The sequence below is a fragment of the Budorcas taxicolor genome, chromosome 21 (genome assembly GCF_023091745.1).
Source record: "Budorcas taxicolor isolate Tak-1 chromosome 21, Takin1.1, whole genome shotgun sequence".
Taxonomy (NCBI): domain Eukaryota; kingdom Metazoa; phylum Chordata; class Mammalia; order Artiodactyla; family Bovidae; genus Budorcas; species Budorcas taxicolor.
Genome location: NC_068930.1, coordinates 18,294,631 through 18,315,096, shown reverse-complemented (window position 1 = coordinate 18,315,096; position 20,466 = coordinate 18,294,631). Strand labels below are relative to the sequence as shown.

The window sequence follows — 20,466 nt, the reverse complement described above, 5'->3', positions numbered from 1 at the left end:
TATTCATTGGAAGGACTGATGCTGAAGCTGAAGCTCCAATACTTTGGCCACCTGATGCTAGGAGCTGACTCATTGGAAAGGACCCTGATGCTGGGAAAGATTGAAGGCAAGAAGAGAGGGGGAGGACAGAGGACGAGATGGTTGGATAGCATTACCGACTTGATGGACATGAGTCTGAGCAAGCTCCAGGAGTTGGTGATGGACAGGGAAGCCTGGCTTGCTACAGACCATGGGGTTGCAAAGAGTCAGACAGGACTCAGAGACTGAACTGGACTGAACTGGCCTAGTCTCTGCTTCATATGTCATCCATCCTCTTGACTTTACTTTAAAGTTTTAGAATATTTATGTATGTGTTTAGCTGAGTTGGGTTTTAGCTGTGGTAAGTGGGATCTTTTGTTGCAGTTCACAGAGTCTCTAGCTGTGTCACATGGCTTAGTTGCTCCGTAGCACGTGGGGTCTTAGTTCCCTGACCAGGGACTGAACTCACATCCCCTGCCTTGCAAGGCAAATTCTTAACCACTGGACCGGGGAAGTTTTTTGACCCTACCTTTAAAATACATCCAGAATCCAGCCCCTTTTTACTGCTTCCACTGCCACCGATCACCCTGCCCCAAGTGGTCAGTGTCACCCACCTGGGTTTATAATGGCCTCTAACTGGCCTTTGTGATCCCATCTATTGGAGGGAGAGACCCCGTGGATGGGTGGCCAGGGAAGCTGTGGCCTGGACTATGGGAAGGAGCCAGCCGTGCAAAGATCTGAACATGCCAGCTGGAGAGACAAGCAGTGTGAAGACTCAGATGGGAAATAGCATCATTTGTGTGTGTGCTAAGTCGCTCAGTCGTGTCCGAACCTTTGCAGCCCCGTGGACTGTAGCCCTCCAGGCTCCTCTGTCCATGGGATCTCCCAGGCAAGAGTACTGGAGTGGGGTGCCATTTCCTCCTCCAGGGGATCTTCTCAACCCAAGGATCGAACCCAGGCCTCTTGCATTGCAGGCAGATTCTTTACCCTCTGAGCCACCAAAGGTAAAGAGAAAAGAGTAATTGTCATAAGAATAAAAAAAAATTAAGAGGTTTGATCCATGAGATACATTTTATTTCAACAAAAGTGTGAATACTCACTTTCCAAACATACTAATATTAAAACCTGCCCAGATCTCTGTCACATAGGATTCTCAAACTGGATGAAAATAATTGTTTGCTTAGCTCAGTTCAGTTCACTTGCTCAGTCGTGTCTGAGTTTTTGTGACCCCATGCGCTGTAGCCCACCAGTCTCCTCTGTCCATGAGATTCCCCAGGGAAGAATCCTGGGAGTGGGTTGCTGTGCCCTCCTCCAGGGGCATCTTCCTGACCCAGGGATCAAAGCTGTGTCTCATGTCTCCTGCATCGACATGTGGGTTCTTTATCGTTAGCGCCACCTGGGAAGCCCACAGTCACATAGGCTCTTATTTAAAGTGAGAAAGAGCGTGTAGGCAAGCACTGGATGTTCAAAAGATGTACAGGCATAGTCACGAGGGTCCTATTCTTATATGAACTTGTCTGCAGGTAAAACCACCAAGATCTGTGCAAGAAATCTTCCCTTTCGGAAGACCTCAAGGCAGAAGTTCTCAGTGGGATTTGCTCATCCCTCTGGCTTTTGCTCCAGCAGTTTTGAGTAACCAGTTATGCTGCTGAAACCATGAGTAAACAAACTGACTGTCGGGATCGCCACGGGAGTTTCAGACCTTAAACAGCACATCATAAATCTCATTGCCCTTATCTTGGCCATGAGTCAGAGCCAGACCTCTAGGTGTCCCAGACAGAAAGACAGATCTTTTCCAGCCCCAGTTGTAAATCAGCTCTGCGCTAATATAGAAGCTAATGTTCTTTGAAGACAAGGTGGCCTGTTCAGAGTCATTGTATCAAAAAGACATCCAGGTTTGGGAAGGTCGTGAGTTTGACCTCTGCCAACAACCAGCCTCATCACCTTCTGATTCTTTTGTGTGATGCTCGGTCCGCCGCTCCCCCTCCAACCATCTTCCATCACCCCAACCGTCTGCTTATTCTAGGGCAGCCAAGTTTGCCCCCCACCCTCCTTCCTGCCATCACCTTGCCAGAGTTCTTGCTGCGGCCTTTCTCTGGCCCCTGCCCTGTTTTACCACTTCTTGTGTCCACCTATTTATTTCAGCTATATTGTGAGTGTTTTTGAAGCAGAGGACTGGGCTGGGCTTATTTAATCTCTATGCCCTCTTCCCATACTCACTGACATGTAGATAGTGGGGTTGAGCAAATTTCAGCATGAAGATTGTAGTTTCTTTTCTTGATTTTATGTCAGCTATTCCCATCTCAGCTTCTAGTTCTCAGCCACGTGCTCAGTCACTCAGTTGTGTCCAACTCTGAAACCCCATGGACTGTAGCCCTCCAGGCTCCTCTGTCCATGGGATTTCCCAGGCAAGAATACTGGAGTGGGTTGCCATTTCCTCCTCCAGATCTTCCCAGCCCAGGGACTGAACCTGAGTCTCCTGCTTTTCCTGCATTGGCGGGTGGATTCTTTACCACGGAGCCAAAATACTCTACCACTAATAAGCCTACTGTGATTCCCCTGGACTGGTCCTGGGTGTCATCGGGCACATTGTTCCAGCCTCTGGACGTGAACACAGTGGCAGCCACAACTGGGCTGTGGTGGAGTGGAGGAGGGGTTGCGGGTCTCATGGGTATGGTCACAGCTGAGACGCTCAGGGTCCCCAGGAGAGCTGTCCGAGGTGTCACACCTCTACAGCTTTAGCCCAGATGGCGCGTCTTCTCACCTGCACTGAGAGGTACAAAAGGAAACCTCTGCTTTTGATGTGAACACGGCAATGTTGGGATTCTCACAGCATCCTCAAGGACTATTTCTTAAAGCCTCTTGCTATCAGCTTGAGAGGCGATGAAGGGACACGCCAGGTAGCCCTTTGCCCCAGGGCTAGTGTGAGCCCCAGGCAGAAGCCTCACTGGTGTCCAGAGTGTTTTCTGCCACCGTTGCTCCACCATGACTGAAGACCTGTCTTCTGCTCGCCAAAGGCATGGCTGGGGCTCTGGGGCCTGGGTGTCCTGACCGGCTCAGAATATTGCCCGGTGGCTTGAGCTTGGTTTTGCATCCCCACCTGGGATGACGGAGTCTCTGGGCTCCCTTGCAGGGTCTTCAGTTTCCCATAAGTATGGCTGGAGAAAGAACCTCTTCCTGGGATTAGACCTGATCTGTGTGCTTCCCCAGTGGCCCAGCGGTAAAGAATCCACCTGCCAATGCGGGAGACCTGGGTTCAGTTCCTGATCCAGGAAGATCCCGCATGCCATGGAGTAGCTAAGCTCATGCCCCACAACTGGTGAGCCTGGGCTCTAGAGCCTGGAAGCCACAGCTGCCGCAGCCTGCACGCCCTAGAGCCTGCGCTCCACAACAAAGGAAGCCACTGTAATGAGACGCCTGTGCACCGCAGCTAGAAAGTAGCCCCCACTCGCCATAACTAGAGAACAGCCTGCACCGCAATGAAGACCCAACGCAGACCCCCTGAAAGGTTGTGAATTACTATTAAAATATATTAAAAAGACCGTATCCTTACGCTACGCTACTGTAACAAGTGTCCCTGTCCCTCTAACTCTCCAGTCCACCTGCAGACCTGCCTCTGGGTCTTTGGGCCACATCCCGATCCTAGACCTTCCGAGACAGATGATTCTGCTCGTCCGTGGGACTGTGGCTTCTCTATAGCCGAAGGAGCAAGCGTGTGTGATTGCATCGCACCCTTAGGCAGAGCGACACATGCCTCCAGCCCTGGCGTCCTCGTATAGTATTGATGCGTCTTTTCTCACGGACTGCTCCATCTTTCGGAGAAGGCAATGGCACCCCACTCCAGCACTCTTGCCTGGAAAATCCCATGGACGGAGGAGCCTGGCGGGCTGCAGTCCATGGGGTCGCTGAGAGTCGGGCATGACTGAGTGACTTCACTTTCCCTTTTCACTTTCATTCATTGGAGAAGGAAATGGCAACCCACTCCAGTGTTCTTGCCTGGAGAATCCCAGGGACGAGGGAGCCTGGTGGGCTGCCGTCTATGGGGTTGCACAGAGTCGGACACGACTGAAGCAACTTCGCAGCAGCAGCAGCAGCAGCTCCATCATTGGGTTTTCCTGGTGTCTCAGGCAGCAAAGAATCCGCCTGAAATGTGGGAGACCTGGGTTTGACCCCTGGTTTAGGAAGATCCCTGGAGGATGGCATGGCAACCCACTCCAGTATTCTTGCCTGGGAGAATCCCCATGGACAGAGGAGCCTGGCAGGCTGTAATCCATGGGCTCACAGAGAGTTGGACACGACTGAGCAGCTAAGCACACTCCATCATTTGGGGCACATAATTCATCATTTGATGAATCACCCAACTATAAACCTGGATTTCTTCCATCAGATATGGGAACAGTTTACTTAGATATAATAATTGTGGGACTTCCCTGGTGGTCCAGTGGTTAAGGGTCTGCCTGCCAAATCAGGGGACATGGGTTTGGTTCCTGGTCTGGACAGATTCCCATATGCTGTGGGGCAACTAGGCCTGTGCACCACAACTGTTGAGGCCTGTGCCCCCCGCCAGAGGTTGTGCTCTGCAACAAGAGAAGCCGCCCCAGTGAGAGGCCTGCGCACTACCACTGGAGAGTAACCCCTAGACCTTCAACTCCTTGCAACTAGAGAAAAACATCCTTTCCAAACGTCTTAGTGACCTTTTGGAGAGGTCCAGTTTTCAGCAGACTGTTAACCTACTTCCCTTCAGCAGGGCAAGTTAACCTACTTCCAAAGATTCATTCACTTGAGTTTATCTGACACATAAAGTGCTGGGGCTTCCCAGGGGGCGCTAGTGGTAAAGAACCCCGCCCGCCAATTCAGGTGACGTGAGATGCGGGGTCGATCCCTGGGTGGGGAAGATCCCCTGGAGGAGGAAATGGCAAACCATGGCAGTATCCTTGCCTGGAAAATTCCGTGGACTGAAGGAGCCTGGTGGGTTGCAGTCCGTGGGGTTGAAAGAGTGGGACGTAACTGAGCGCTTGCACACAAATTGGCGGGAGAATCACTGCAGTGACTGCAGGTTGGATTCCACTAGACCAACTGTTGAAGCCAAGCTTCTGTGCTAAGAGAAAGTGTTTAGACTCAAGAGAAAGTGTTTACTCATCCCAGAAGTTTCCAAGCGTTCAGATGTCATATAAACAAAGCACTTGGCCAGCCTGCCCGAGGCATCTGGTTTAATACGGGTATGCACATAGATATCTTGGTGTTCTTCCATGCCTTGGTAGCAAAGTGAGACTTCTCCTGGGGGGGGTTCCCTTATATATTCAATCTTTATCACAGCTACCACTGACTTCCAGGCCCTTGTCCAAGAGAACATTACCCTTCAGGAAAGTATATTTGGTTGAAGAATAAAGTGGAATGGCAATGGTTCCATTTGGAGAGGCTGATTTTTTATTCCTTCAAAGCATATGCATGAGTCAAATAAATTTTGGAGTAGTTGCAGAAAAAGGGAGCTCAGAATTTTCCTTGGATATTAATGCATTTAATTTCAATGCATTCAAGCAAAAAAAAAAAAAGAGAGAGAGAGAGAGAGAAATGCCTTCGCTGTTCTTGGTTAATTGCTAAATAAAGAAGATTATTCTGCAGGGGGCTCTTCTTTCCCGTCACATTTCAGCCAGCACAATCTGACTGTTTATTTCCTCAACCTGCTGCCTCTGGGGCTGAGGGTATATTCTGTCGGTGTGAGGAGCACCTCTAGAGACAAATATTGAACCAATAAATACATTGGAGCAAATAGACATATGTTATATAAAGTAATGGTAGTAGGATGTGGAAGGACCAGCAGAGATGATAGAATTTCCTTTGGAACAGGGCAGGAGCCAGCAAACTGTGATTTGTGGGCTACGCTCAATCCCCTACATACGACCCTTCAAACTGTGAACTTTCGGAGATGTGAACATGCTTTCCATCAACATCAGGCGGGAGTGACACGCCAGCGTGCCCTCCGTCTCCTGCTGCTGATGGCCCTTCAGCTCTGCCCTCTCCCAACTCCTCTCCCTCCTCCATCACGAACGCTTCTGGCCTGTTCACTCCATGCCAGCCCCTGAGTGCCAGCCCCTGAGTGCCAGCTGTTGTGCTGTAGTCCTGTTCTTTTCAAGGTCCTGCACTGTAAGAGTACAAATGTTTTCTTTATCTTTGTGCTTGTTTCTTATGTGTTACTTGTGTGAGAAGCATTATAAACCTATTACAGTACAGTTTATATAGCTCACTGTGTTAGTTGGTACCTACGCTAACTTGGTTGAACTTGTGAACAAATTGAATTTATGACCATGCTTGTGAAACAGTACTTGTTTGAATGTAGAGGACTTGTATTTTTGTTTTTATATTTTTAAAGGATTATAAAGAAAGGAAAGAAGCGTATGTCACAGAGACCACAAGACATCTGTAAAGTAAATTATTTGCAAGTAAAATATTTATTGTTTGACCCTTTACAGAGAAAGTTTGATGAGTCCCAGTTTGGAACATCAGGCTTGCTTCTCTTAGGAGATGATATTTAATCTGGGAACTTTAGAAAGAGAATTGGGGCAGAGGAGAAGTCCCCTGCCAAAGTCTTATTAGAATAAATTTGAAAAAAACTTTTGTCCTAAAAAACTTTTTATTGGAATCTGGCTTCCTTTCCAGGTAAGGAGACAGGAAGGTACACTTAAAGGGCATGCTACTATAAATAAGTTTCTTTTGCTTGTCTTGATCCTTGCTGCAAATGCTGATATATGGTTGGTTTCATTTTAAAATATCACCAACCTATTGTCATGTTTCCAATCCCATGGCTCTCTCAGTTCCCAGCCCCATTCTAAGCTGGACTGCTTATAGCAACAATAGCAACTTTGATCACTTATGCATTTATTTGTTTAAGTTTGTGTTTGAATAGTTTTGGGGAGGGAGTCTAATGGCCTCACAATGTTGTGCTATTCTCTGCTGTACAGTGAAGTGAGTCGGCTATAGGTGTGTGTCTGTATATATCCCCTTCCTTTTGGACCGCCCTCCCACCACCTGCCTCTCACCCCACCCTTCTAGGTCATCACAGCGCGTGGGGCTGAGGCGCCCTGTGCTTTGTAACAGGTCCCCACTAGCTGGCTATTTGGCACATGGTAGTGTATATATGTCAATGCTACTCTCCCAGTTCATCCCACCCTCCTCTCCTCCCACCTCATGTCATCTCGACAGAAAAGAAGTAAGGAAACACAAGCTTTAAATGACACAATAGACCAGATAGATTTAACTGGTATTTACAGGTAATGCATCACTTTTGAGTCAGGCATCCTGCTGCATATTTGCAACCCACCGTCTTACAAAATCCTAATTATCTGCAAGATAACTCTGTGTCTGAATTTTACAAAGGCGCGGTGGTCAGAGAAGCTGGGTGCAGTGCCTGTGGTTATGCTGCTGGCCAGGACTGTGACATGACCAGCTGAAGTGTCATGTGTGAAGACTGGGCTCTTCCTTTTATGGGAACTTATCAGCATGGGCTCCTCCCTCTTCCAAGGAAGCCTATTCCATTTTATTTGCCAGTTGAAAGCCCTTCTTACTCACCCCAACCCTCTCCTTTCACTTCCATCCTCCCTACTCTGAAAGTAGCAATCTTTTTGTTTGTTTGTTTGAATATTTATTTATTTGGCTATGGCGTGTAGGTTCTTTAGTTGCAGCACGTGGGATCTAGTCCCCAGACCAGGGACCAAACCCGGACCCACTGCTCTGGGATCACGGGGTCTTAGCCACTGGACCACCAGGGAAGTCTTTGCAATCATGGTTTTTAATGATCTAAAAAACTCAGTGTTGTTAGGGGTGACATTGCCTTAAAATGCCACTGAGCTTGTTGAAGGAGGGTAGACTTCTTAACAGCATTCTAACTAGTCCCTTATCAGCTTCATGCTAAAGTAATTTTTGATAACTCCAATGCACTCTAATTTTTCGGATTTATTGTCTTAACTTCTTCTGTGGAAGAAAGATTTTTAAATGAGTTTAATCGCAGAGCCATTTCAGAGGCATTGTGAATTTTCTATTTTTCTTCTCCTTGGATAAGCTTATCTTTTTCCTTTCTTCCTTTTGGTGGCCTCCCAGACAGTGCAGGGGAGGAAAAACTTCTCTCTACCTTCCTAGGTTCGGCGACAGGGGGCCCTTGATTTAAACTAACAAACGACAGATTAGCAAGAGAAATACAAACAGACTTCATTCCCACGCACAAAGAATATACTTGTGAGTACCTCTAGGGATGGTTACAATTTAGATGGCATCTTCACAGAGGACAATACATTGTAGAGAAGGGACAAGACGAAGAAAAAGGGTCTTAGGCTTCCAAGAGCGGTGAACTGTGGTAAGGTGAACATATGGAGCAATCCATTAATAATACAGAATTGTTTTAAGTGATATTTTTCCTCTTTGTCGTGTCTTTGGGTTGATAAGAGTCTCCGATGATTTAGAGTCTAAGCCTGCTGCTGCTGCTAAGTTGCTTCAGTCGTGTCCGACTCTGTGCAACCCCATAGACGGCCTGCCTGCTTTTAGGCAAATGTAGGGGAGGTCAGGGGCTTCTCTAGTGGCTCAGGGATAGAGGATCTGCCTGCAGTTCAGGAGACCCAGACTGGAGCCCTGGGCCGGGAAGATCCCCTGGAGGAGGGCTTGGCCACCCATTCCAGTACTCTTGCCTGGAGCATCCCATGGACAGAAGAGCCTGGCGGGCTACCGTCCATGCGGTTGCAGACTTGGACACGACTGAACAGACTAAGCAGCAGCGGAGAACAGGAGCTTTTCCTTTTTTTGCGAGCCTGCTCTTTCTCAGCTGTCTTCTGCTTGAAACACTCCTTGTATCAAAGGGGCACATCTGGAGGCCACGTATCCTGATTCCCTGCAACAGCATTCTGAGAAGCTCTTGTTTTCTCGAGTTCCTGCTTTGGCTTGGACAGTGAGGTTTAGTAGCAAAAGTACCGGGCTCGAGTCCAGGAGACCAGAGTGTATGCAGGGCCAGCAGAGAGCCTCCGCGAGTCCCTGGCCTTCTCTGGCACTCAGCCTCCTCACCCGGTACAGCATAGGCATTGAACTCAATGTCTAATTTCTAAGATTCATCAATTTGCCTACGTGTCTGAATCTGTCAGGGTGTAGTCCGGACACAGAAATTATGCCAGTTATTGGAACAGAGAGAATTTAATGTAAAAAAAACCCCTATTAATTAAGTACATATAAGTGAAATGTTTATAGAACGTATACTGAAGTAGGGACGGCAAGAAGGAATAAATTGGAATTATGATAACTTACAAACTGAGAGAAAGCATTCCCATGCGGATACAGCTCAGATCTCTGGAGAGGGGTCCTGGCTGGCTGGTGCTGTGTGAAGGGAGGGGAGGCAGGATGTGGCTGGTTCTGCTTTTAATAAATTAATAATAAATTTAATTATTTTATGACACATCTAAAGTTTTTTATTTTGTCTTGGAGTCTGGCGGATTAACAAAGCTGTGATCGTTTCAGATGGATAGCAAAGGGACTCAGCCTCACATATTGTTCATTCCTTAGTTTAGTTCCTCAGTCGAGCCCATGGACTGCAGCCCACCAGGCTCTCTGCCCATGGGATTTCCTAGCAAGGATACTGGAGCGGGGTGCCAGGGTTGCCACGCCCTTCTCAAGGGGATCTTTCCGACCCAGGGGTCGAACCTGCGTTTCGGGCTTGGCAGGTAGATTCTTTACTGCTGAGCCACCTGGGAAGCCCAGCCATCCATATACATGTGTCCATCCTCCCCCAAGAACCATTCTCCAGTGGTTCTTCTTGTTGGATTCCGCTGCTGCTGCGGCGGAAGGGAACTGCGGCAGCCAGCGTGAAAGAGTGTTGCTCAGGTGAAACTTGCAGGAGCAGAAAGCATAGGCCCTTGCCCCTTCACCAGCCTTTAAGCCTCCCTCTAGTGCCCCCTGCTGGCAGGCTTGCAAAGCACATGTCGTTTGTGGACAGTGTAGGGGCTGGAAGGGTGGCTTTGGAGCTAAAAGGGAATAGCTTAATACCTGGCTCAATGTTTATTGCTGAGATTGCAAACTGGTGGCCCAGAAGCGACTTAGAGCCACCTCTGACCCATCTGTCCTGTGTGACAGTCCCAAACGTTTAATCATCCATTCATGTTTGTTTTTTGCTTTTTCACTATTCCCTCAACATTTATTATGAAAAATTTCAAACATATAGAAAGACAGAAATAATTTTACAACATACACTTATATCCCTGCTACTTAGATTCTGCAACTAATATTTCACCATGTTTGCTTCACTGTCTACCTCTCCACAAAACCGCCTTTTAAAACCTATTTTTTATTTTTAAAAAGATTTTTGGTCACTCTTTGTAGCACAGGGGAATGTTAGCTCCCTGGCCAGGGATGAAGCCCCCACCCCCTGCATTGGAACCATGGGGTCTTAACCTCTGGAGCGCCAGGGAAGTCCCAGCACAAACCTAGCTTTTAAAAATTCCAGTTATAAGATGCTTACAAAAGACATATCTAAAGCAAAACAGTATAGAAAAGTTAAGAGAATTCAAAAGTCACTGGGCTTTACCCAAATAATTTGAAAATGTATGTCCACACAAAAACCCACCTACTGAAGCTTATAGCAACTTTATTCATAATTGCTCATACTTGGAAGCAACAAAGATCTCCTTCAGTAGGTGAATGGATAGACCAACAGTGGTATAGCCATACAGTGGGATATTATTCTTCGCTTTGGGTTTGTTTTTATAATCTGACAATCTTCTTCCTGAGAAATCCACAGAATTTCATCTTTCTCTTTTTATATTTTTTATAAACAAACGAATGGGAAGGCAGCTTGGAGGGTGCATGCTCAGCTGACTGTTAGTAATCCTGTGGACTGTAGCCTGCCAGGCTCCTCTGTCCATGGGTTTTCCCAGGCAAGAATACTGGAGCAGGTTGCCATTTACTTCTCCAGGGTACCTTCCTGATCCAGGGATCGAACCTGTATTTCCTGCATCTCCTACATTGACGGGAGGTTCTTTACCACGGTGCCACCTGGGAAGCCCAGCCTGGAGGTTACCTACTTCAGTAATCAGTTTGCAGATGTGGTGGTAAGGCCCTTGGAGGGTGAGAGGATATCTCTCAAATTATGCAACCAGTGAACAAGATCTTTGGTTTCCAGGGACCAGGATTCCATCGCTACCCCTCCCTGTGTTTCCCTGAGGGTGGGTGTACACTATACTAGCCTCTCACTACTCAGAGTGTGGTCCATGGATCAGCAGCACCAGTCTTGCTAGAAAGGCAAAATCTCAAGCCGCAACTCAGACCTACTGAACTGAGAATCAGAATCTGATATTAAGAAGATCCCTCTGTGATTTGTGTGCACAGTGAAATTGGAGAAGTTCTGAAGATAGCTTTATCGAAGTAAGAGAAAAAGAGAACTTCTTTTGGACTCTGGTGTTTTTCTCTGGGGTGGGGCCAGGGTATGGGGTGTATGCATGCATGCTAAGTCGCTGCAGTCGTGTCCGACTCTGTGCGACCCTATGGACAGCAGGCCACCAGGCTCCTCTGTCCACAGAATTCTCTAGGCAAGAGTACTGGAGTGGATTGCCAGTTCCTTCTCCAGGGGTGTATAGATGGGTTCTTACCAAATGTCCTGACCATTCGTCTGATTCTTGTCTCCCCTTCTAAACTTGTAGCCCCACAGGCATGTAGACAGCACACGTGCATGCGATCATACGTGTGTGTGCATGTTCTGTCTCTCGCACACACGTACACCCTCTGCGCCATTCATGAGCTGGCCTCGGTCCTCACCAGCCCCAGTTCCTCGCATGTCCCACGTGTACTGCATTCTGTTCACACGGAACTCCTTGCAGGTAGTTGCCCACACACATCAGGGGCTGTTTCTGCCTCCCTGTCTTTGTACCTGCTGTCTGCTCCTGCCTGTGATATATCCCATCACCAAGGTGGAACCCTGACTAATTTTTTTTTTTAATCTGAAATTCAAATTTATCTTATTTTTTAAATTAATTGTTTGCTCAGTCATGTCTGACTTTTTGTGCGCCTATGGACTGTAGCCCGCCGGGCTCCTCTGTCCATGGGATTCTCCATACAAAAATACTGGAGTCAGTTGCTCTTCCCTTCTCGAAGGGATATTCATGACCCAGGGATCAGACCCAGGTCTCCTGTCTAGTGGCCAGTGTTGAGTCTGTGTTTGCTGTTTTGCTGCTGTTATAGGATGCATTAGGCTTCTTAAGTGTGTTGAGTACTTCAGATTGGTTCAGTTCAGTCACTTAGTCATGTCTGACTCTTTGCGACCCCATGGACTCCAGTACACCAGGCTTCCCTGTCCATCACCAACTCCTGGAGCTTGCTCAAACTCATGTCCATTGAGTCAGTGATGCCATCCAACCATCTCATCCTCTGTCGTCCCCTTCTCCTCCCGCCTTCAATCTTTCCCAGCAACAGGGTCTTTTCCAATGAGTTGGTTCTTCGCATCAGGTGGCCAGAGTATTGAAGCTTCTGCTTCAGCATCAGTCCTTCCAATGAATATTCAAGATTGATTTCCTTTAGAATGGACTGGTTAGCTCCTTGAAGTCCAAGGGACTCTCAAGAGTCTTCTCCAGCACCACAGATCAAAAGCATAAATTCTTTGGTGCTCAGCTTTCTTTATAGTCCAACTCTCACATTCATACATGACTACTGGAAAAACCATAGTTTTGACTAGATGGACTTTTGTTGGCAAAGTAATATCTCTGCTTTTTAATATGCTGTCGAGGTTTGTCATAGCTTTTCTTTCAAGGAGCAAGCGTCTTTTAATTTCAGGGCTGCAGTCACCATCTGCAGTGATTTTGGAGCCCAAAACAATAAGTCTGTCACTGTTTTCATTGTTTCCCCATCTGTTTGCCATGAAGTGATGGGACCAGATTCCATGATCTATTTTTCTGAATGTTGAGCTTTAAGCCCTTTTTCACTCTACTCTTTCACTTTCATCAAGAGGCTGTTTAGATCTTCTGTACTTTACTTTCTGCCATAAGGGTGGTGTCATCTGCATATCTGAGGTTATTGATATTTCTCCTGGCAATCTTGATTCCCGCTTGTGCTTCATCCAGTCCAGCATTTCTCAAGATATACTCTGCATATAAGTTAAATAAGCAGGGCGACAATATACAGCTTTAATGTACTTCTTTTCCTATTTAGAACCAGTCTGTTATTCCATGTCCAGTTCTAACTGTTGCTTCTTGACTTGCATACAGATTTCTCAGGAGGCAGGTCAGGTGGTCTGGTAGTCCTGTCTCTTTAAGAATTTTCCACAGTTTGTTGTGATCCACACAGTCAAAGGCTTTGGCATAGTCAATAAAGCAGAAGTAGATGTTTTTCTGGAACTTTCTTGCTTCTTTGATGATCCAGAGGATGTTGGCAATTTGATCTCTGGTTCCTCTACCTTTTCTAAATGCATTTTGAACATCTGAAAGTTCACAGTTTACATACTGTTGAAGCCTGGCTTGGAGAATTTTAAGCATTACTTTGCTAGTTGTGTGAGATGAGTGCATTTGTGCAGTAGTTTGAACATTCTTTGGCATTGCCTTTCTTTGGGATTGGAATGAAAACTGACCTTTTCCAGTCTTGTGGCCATTGCTGAGTTTTCCAAATTTGCTGGCATATTGAGTGCAGCACTTTCACAGCATCATCTTTTAGGATTTAAAAGAGCTCAGCTGGAATTCCATCACCTCCACTAGCTTTGTTCGTAGTAATGTTTCCTGAGGCCCTCTTGACTTCACATTCCAGGATGTCTGGTTCTAGGTGAGTGATCACACCATTGTGGTTATCTGGGTCATGAAGATCTTTTTTGTATAGTTCTGTGTATTCTTGCCACCTCTTCTTAATATCTTCTGGTTCTGCTAGGTCCATACCGTTTCTGTCCTTTATTGTGCTCATCTTTGCATGAAATGTTCCCTTGGTATCTCTAATTTTCTTGAAGATATCTCTAGTCTCTCCCATTCTATTGTTTCCCTCTATTTCTTTGCATTGATCACTGAGGAAAGCTTTCTTATCTCTCCTTGCTATTCTTTGGAACTCTGCATTCAAATAGGTATATCTTTCCTTTTCTCCTTTGCCTTTAGCTTCTCTTCTTTTCTCAGCTATTTGTACAGCCTCCTCAGACAACCATTTTGCCTTTTTGCATTTCTTTTTTTTAGGGATGGTCTTGATCACTGCCTCTTGAACAATGTCACGAACCTCCGTCCATAGTTCTTCAGGCACTCTGTCTATCAGATTTAGTCCCTTAAATCTATTTCCCACTTCTGCTGTACAATCATAAGGGATTTGATTGAGGTCATACCTGAATGGTCCAGTGGTTTTCCCTTCTTTCTTCAATCTAAGTGTGAATTTGGCAACAAGGAGTTCATGATCTGAGCCACAGTCAGCTCCTTATTTTTGCTGACTGTATAGAGCTTCTCCATCTTTGGCTGCAAAGAATATAGTCAGTCTGATTTCAGTGTTGACCATCTGGTGATGTTCATGTGTAGAGTCTTCTTTTATGCTGTTGGAAGAGGGTCTTTGGTATGACCAGTGTGTTCTCCTGGCAAAACTATGTTAGCCTTTGACCTGCTTCGTTTTGTACTCCAAGGCCAAATTTGCCTGGTACTCCAGGTAGCTCTTGACTTTCTACTTTTGTATTCCAGGCCCCTGTAAGGAAGAGGACATCTTTTTTGGGGTGTTAGTTTTAGAAGGTCTTGCAGATCTTCAGAGAACTGTTCAACTTCAGCTTCTTCAGCATTACTGGTCGAAGTATAGACTTGCTACCCCATTATCTATTCCTGTATGACTCAGTGGCTTAAAGCCACTGTATCATCTGCTTTGCTCATGGAGCTGTATTTTGGGTGGGAATTCCCTCTTCCTCCCTTCCTTTATTCCCTTAAATATCTATTTGTTTATTTGACTGTGTCTGGTCTTAGTTGCAGCACGTGGGATATTCACTGAGGCTCATGGACCTTCTAGCTCGACTCACAGGCTTAGTTGCTCGGGCCATGTGCTATCTGAGTTCCCTGACTAGGGATCAAACCTGTGTCTCCTGCACTGCAAGGTAGATTCTTAACCACTGGACAATCAGGGATTCTAAACCACTGGACCCCTTTCCTCCCTTTCAATATCTCTTTCTTTATTCCAAATATTTACTAACCAGGTATCACGAGACCAACACAAGTCATTTGTTGGCTGAATGGGATGGTGGAAATTCTAGGCAGTTGTTGTTCAGTGGCTTAGTCATGTCCTCTTTGCAACCCCACGGACTGCAGACACCAAGCTCCCCTGTCCTTCACTACCTCCCGGAGTTTGCTCAAACTCATCATGTCCACTTGAATAGGTGATGCCATCCAGCCATCTCCCCCTTTGCCACCCCCGTCTTCTCCTGCCCACAGTCTTTCCCAGCATCTAGGCAGGGAGCTGCACTAAAATGAGGCAAGCCAAACTTGGAAGCTGCACGTACCTACCTGGGGAAAATAGTTTCTTCTCTGCTCTGGTCTAGAAGCCTAAATTACCAAGCATAAGGAATGATGTAAAACTCCCTTGTCAACTGGGCTGGTGGTGACCTCCCAGGGGCCTGTCTGGGAGGGGAGAAGAAGGGCAGGGCATCTCATACGTGGGGCTCTGGCCATGGGTGTCCTGGGGGAGGCCTGGTCGGGCAGGGGCAGAGTTTGGGACTTATCTGATTGGTTAGGGCATCAGATGCTGGTAGGAAGCTAGCATGGACCAGGCACCAAGCCAGTCTTGCAGACTAGTACGCCTGATGAGAGTAACAGGAAAGCTCCAGCCCGACCCAGGCACAGGACCCAATTCATTCTTTTTAAAAATATTTATTTGCTTTTATTTTGCTTATTTTTGGCTGTGCTGGGTCTTCATTTTTGGCTGTGCTGGGTCTTCATTTTTGGCTGTGCTGGGTCTTCATTGCTGTGCACGGGCTTTGTCTAGTTGTAGCGAGTGAGGGCTACTCTCTATTGAGGTGCGTGGGCTTCTCACCGCGGTGGCTTCTCTTGTTGAGGAGCACAGGCTCTAGGCAGGCAGGTCAGTAGTTGCTGCACACAGGCTTAATTGCCCCGAAGCATGTGGGATCTTCCCAGACCAGAGATCCAGCCAATGTCCCCTGCATTGCACAGTGGATTCTTAGCCACTGAACCACCAGGGAAGCCCCCAGTTCATTCTTGATAGAGATGGGTAATGGCCACAGAAGATGGTTTTAAGACACCTTCATCAATGAGTAAGGCATTGAGACATAACACTCAATAGGTAAGAGCTGGGCAAGATTAAGTCTGCCAGGAGCCAGATGCTGAAAGCCCTTGGCCGGTCAGGGCTGAATCAGGCAGACAAACTCAGAGTCTAGTGGGAACACTAACCAGACATCATTACAATACAGCATGACCCAGGCCTGAGCTGGGTTTGCAAGTCTTGGCTCATTTTCTCAAACACAAATGTCAATGACCTAATAAAGTGGGAGATTGCTCACTATATTTTCTAAGCTGTGGGCTGGGAAACTGGTAAAATAGTAGTGGAGAAAAACCTTGGGCCCAGGAGCATAGGTACAGCAATTTCCCCTAGACATCCCCACATCTGACTCACTGCAGGTCTTTGCCCAAATGTCCCAGTTCCCCGAGGGATGTCTGAACCATTTTGTTTGGAAATGTCACCTTCCACTCTGATTCTCTCTGTCTCTGCCTCTGTGTTATTTTTCTTTGTATCACTTTCAGCAACCCACTTACTGTATATTTCACTCACTTACTTATCATCTCTTTTCCCAACTAGAATGTAAGGGCCACGAAGGCAGGGATTTTCATGCGTTTGTCTCTTGCTGTATTCCCAGTAATGGAAACATGGGCTAAGTCACTTCAGTCGTGTCCGACTCTTTGCGACCCCATGGACTGCAGCCTGCCAGGCTCCTCTGTCCATGGGATTTCCCAGGCAAGAATACTGGAGTGGGTTGCCATACCCTCCTCCAGGGGATCTTGACCAGGGATCGAACCTGAGTTTCTTATTTTTTTGTATTGACAGGTGGGTTCTTTACCACTAGCATCACCAAATAGCACTTAACTAATAACAGGCATTGAATGAATGTTTGTAGACTCATGGGCATGTTTCCTGGATGAATGTCACATATGGAAGGGAAAACGGAAAGGGCTTATTTCGTTGCTTTGAGTTGTGTAGAGGTGAAAAGTGACGAGGCGTGTGAGTGAAGGAAGTCTTAGTGAAAACCACTGACAGCACCAAAGTTATCTTCATCTCATAAAATAAAATAATAAAAGAAGGAAACCTGTCCCCGGGAAGATAAAGCAGAGCGTAGTCTCACTGATCCTTTTGGGGACCTCCCTTCAAGTTGATTAAACAGCTAATGAAGATTTTGGCTGTACGTGGGCCCCTCCCAGCACACATCTGCCTAAATAAAGCATCACGGGTCAGGGGAAGCTTCCTGAAAGATAAATCATTTTCTTCATCTGATTTACAGTCAAGGTTGAGCAAAAGGACACTTACCTAATTTGTATTCAGGATTTCCACTGTATGAAAGATGTTCTCCAAAATTTCCTTCTTGGGTTTAGTATATAACATATCAATATATTCTTTTTTTTTTAATTTTTATTTTTACTTTATTTTACTTTACAATATACTGTATTGGTTTTGCCATACATTGACATGAATCTACCACGGGTGTACATGTGATCCCAAACATGAACCCCCCTCCCACCTCCCTCCCCACAACATCCCTCTGGGTCATCCCCATGCACCAGCACCAAGCATGCTGTATCCTGCATCGGACATAGACTGGTGATTCGATTCTTACATGATAGTATACATGTTTCAATGCCATTCTCCCACATCATCGCACACTCTCTCTCTCCCTCTGAGTCCAAAAGTCCGCTATACGCATCATGGAAACAACCTAGATGTCCATCAGCAGATGCTGTGGTACATATACACAATGGAGTATTACTCAGCCGTTAAAAAGAATACATTCGAATCAGTTCTGTTGAGATGGATGAAACTGGAGCCGATTATACAGAGTGAAGTAAGCCAGAAAGAAAAACACCAATACAGTATACTAACACATATATATGGAATTTAGAAAGATGGCAATGATGACCCTGTATGCAAGACAGCCAAAAAGACACAGATATAACGTATCAATATATTCTTAAGTCATTCATAAATAGTAAGTATTCAGTTTTTAGTTGGAAAGAATTATCTGTGTGCTTCTAGAGATCTGCCACCCCTCTGAGGATGCTGGTTTTACTGGAATTCCATAAATGTGTCTACAACAGTGTATTTATATTACTGTATCTTAAGGTAACTGATGGGGCTTCCCCGGTGGCTCAGTGGTAAAGAATCCACCTGCCAATGCAGGAGACCTGGGTTCGATTCCTGGGTGGGGAAAATCCCCTGGAGGAGGAAATGGCAAACCACTCCAGTATCCTTGCCTGGAGGATCCCATGGACAGAGGAGCCTGACAGGCTACAGTTCATGCGGTCACAAAGAGTCAGACACGACTGAGCGACTAAACCACCACCAGGGTAACTGATTGTATTACAAGCATGTAGTAGTTACACCTGTTGGAGAAAGGATAGCACATGGCTGCTCTCTTCTACATTCTCCTGATAAATCTCAACATTTAAAGTAATTACAGTCCAATAAAAAAGGAAATCTGGACATTGGTTGTGGCTTGGAAAAGGCCCTTCTTGGGTGTTTAATAAAATGAACTGTCTTGTTGGTAGTCGCTCATATCACTCTTGTCTTGCCTTTGCCCTCCCGATGGTCCCCATACCTGCCTCACCACACTTTTTCCTGGGAAATTTGTCTTTAAGCATAACCCCATAGGTAAGGACATTTGAGGCACTGCCACTTTTTTGTTTAAAAATAAAAATGACAGAATTTCCTTCAGCTGCACATTACGCATTTCAAAGAAAGGTACGTCAAACCCAGTTCTGGTTGATCTATTTTAGCACGTGTACATATGTGTCAACCTGGTGAGGCTGCTATTTTCTGAATAGCGTTCCTCAGAAGTCGCGTTTGTCCAACGTGTCTAATTTGCCGCCAACATCTGTCACATTCCACCTTTTATGTCTGTGACACAGAATTTCTAGGATGCATTACGATGGGCATCAGGTTTTCTAAAACATCGTACGGTCTCTAATCTCTTGTCTCCTCCCTCTACCCTCCTTTCTCTCTTTCTCTTTCTCACAGGGCTGATAGTCTACCTAGGAATGATGGGGGGCGCCTTCGTCCTGGGGGGCCTGGCTGATAAGCTGGGGAGGAAGCGAGTCCTCAGCATCTCCCTGGCCATCAACGCTTCCTTTGCCTCCCTCTCCTCCTTCGTACAGGGATATGGAGCTTTCCTCTTCTGCAGACTCATCTCAGGCATAGGGTACGTAATCACAGAGGTTCAGCCTGCCCCTCCTGCCCCCAGACCAGCGGTCCGTCCATCTTGGTACCTTGCCTCTGAGTGGTTCTCCAGAAAACCTTGAACTGAATTCTGCTTTTTAGTTTTTGGCTGTACCTCACGGCATGCGGTGCCTCAGTTCCCCAACCAGGAGTCGAACCCATGCCTCCTGCAGTGGAAGGCAGAGTCTTAACCACTGGACCACCAGGGAAGTTCCTGAATTTTGTGTGACTTCCAAGATACTGTGTTAAGGTTGAATCTTAGAAAGGGGAAAGGTTGCAAAGTCAGTGTATAAGGTCAAAAGAACCTAACGCTGCCTTAGGCTGGTCTTTTGAATTTACTGGGTTGTTTCACCACTTGGCCCAAGGGTGGGACAAGGCAACTGGGTTCCTGGTCTGACTGTGTTTAGTGCCTGACTTGGTTCTGCCTTTCTGGCGTTTTCTCTCTGCAGTATTGGGGGTGCTCTGCCCATCGTGTTCGCCTATTTTTCTGAATTCTTGTCCCGGGAGAAGCGAGGGGAGCATCTCAGTTGGCTGGGCATCTTCTGGATGGCTGGTGGCATCTATGCATCTGCCATGGCCTGGAGCATCATCCCGCACTACGGTGAGTGCAGCAAGCTTCAAAGGGCCGGGGGGCCTTTGTTCCCAGACACCTGCATCCGAACAGCGTTTCCTGTCCTCAGCCTTGATCCCACACTCTCATACACAGTTCCTGAGTACAACCTTGATCTTTCTAAAGAACTTCCAGCGCTGGAGACACATTGCTAATTTCAGTACACATCTGTCTGGAAATAATACAGTCTACCCTCCCTCTCTTCCCCTCTCCTTCTCTCCTTTCCTCTCTTTTATTTGAAAGGATTTCAGCTTTCATCTCCAGCCCTCCTCCTCACAGCAAATTAGGCTCCATTCCCTTCTCCAGGGGATCTTCCTAACCTAGAGATCGAACCTGGGTCTCCTGCATTGCAGGTGGATTCTTTACCATCTGAGCCACCCAGGAAGCCCTTTAAGGCAAACTTCATCTCCAGTTCTCCTCCTCACAATGAATTAGGCTCAGTAACTCCT

The 20,466-nt window shown here is 46.6% G+C and overlaps 1 protein-coding gene across 1 annotated transcript in view; it reads left to right on the top strand.

The window, feature by feature from the left end:
* The window catches only part of SV2B (synaptic vesicle glycoprotein 2B), a 91,894-nt gene that overhangs the window by 19,150 nt on the left and 52,278 nt on the right, over positions 1–20,466 (top strand). Inside the window, exons 2-3 of the mRNA XM_052659811.1 lie at positions 19,210–19,390; positions 19,857–20,008. Of these exons, the coding sequence (XP_052515771.1) occupies positions 19,210–19,390; positions 19,857–20,008 (333 nt within the window). The remainder of the gene's footprint in view (positions 1–19,209; positions 19,391–19,856; positions 20,009–20,466) is intronic.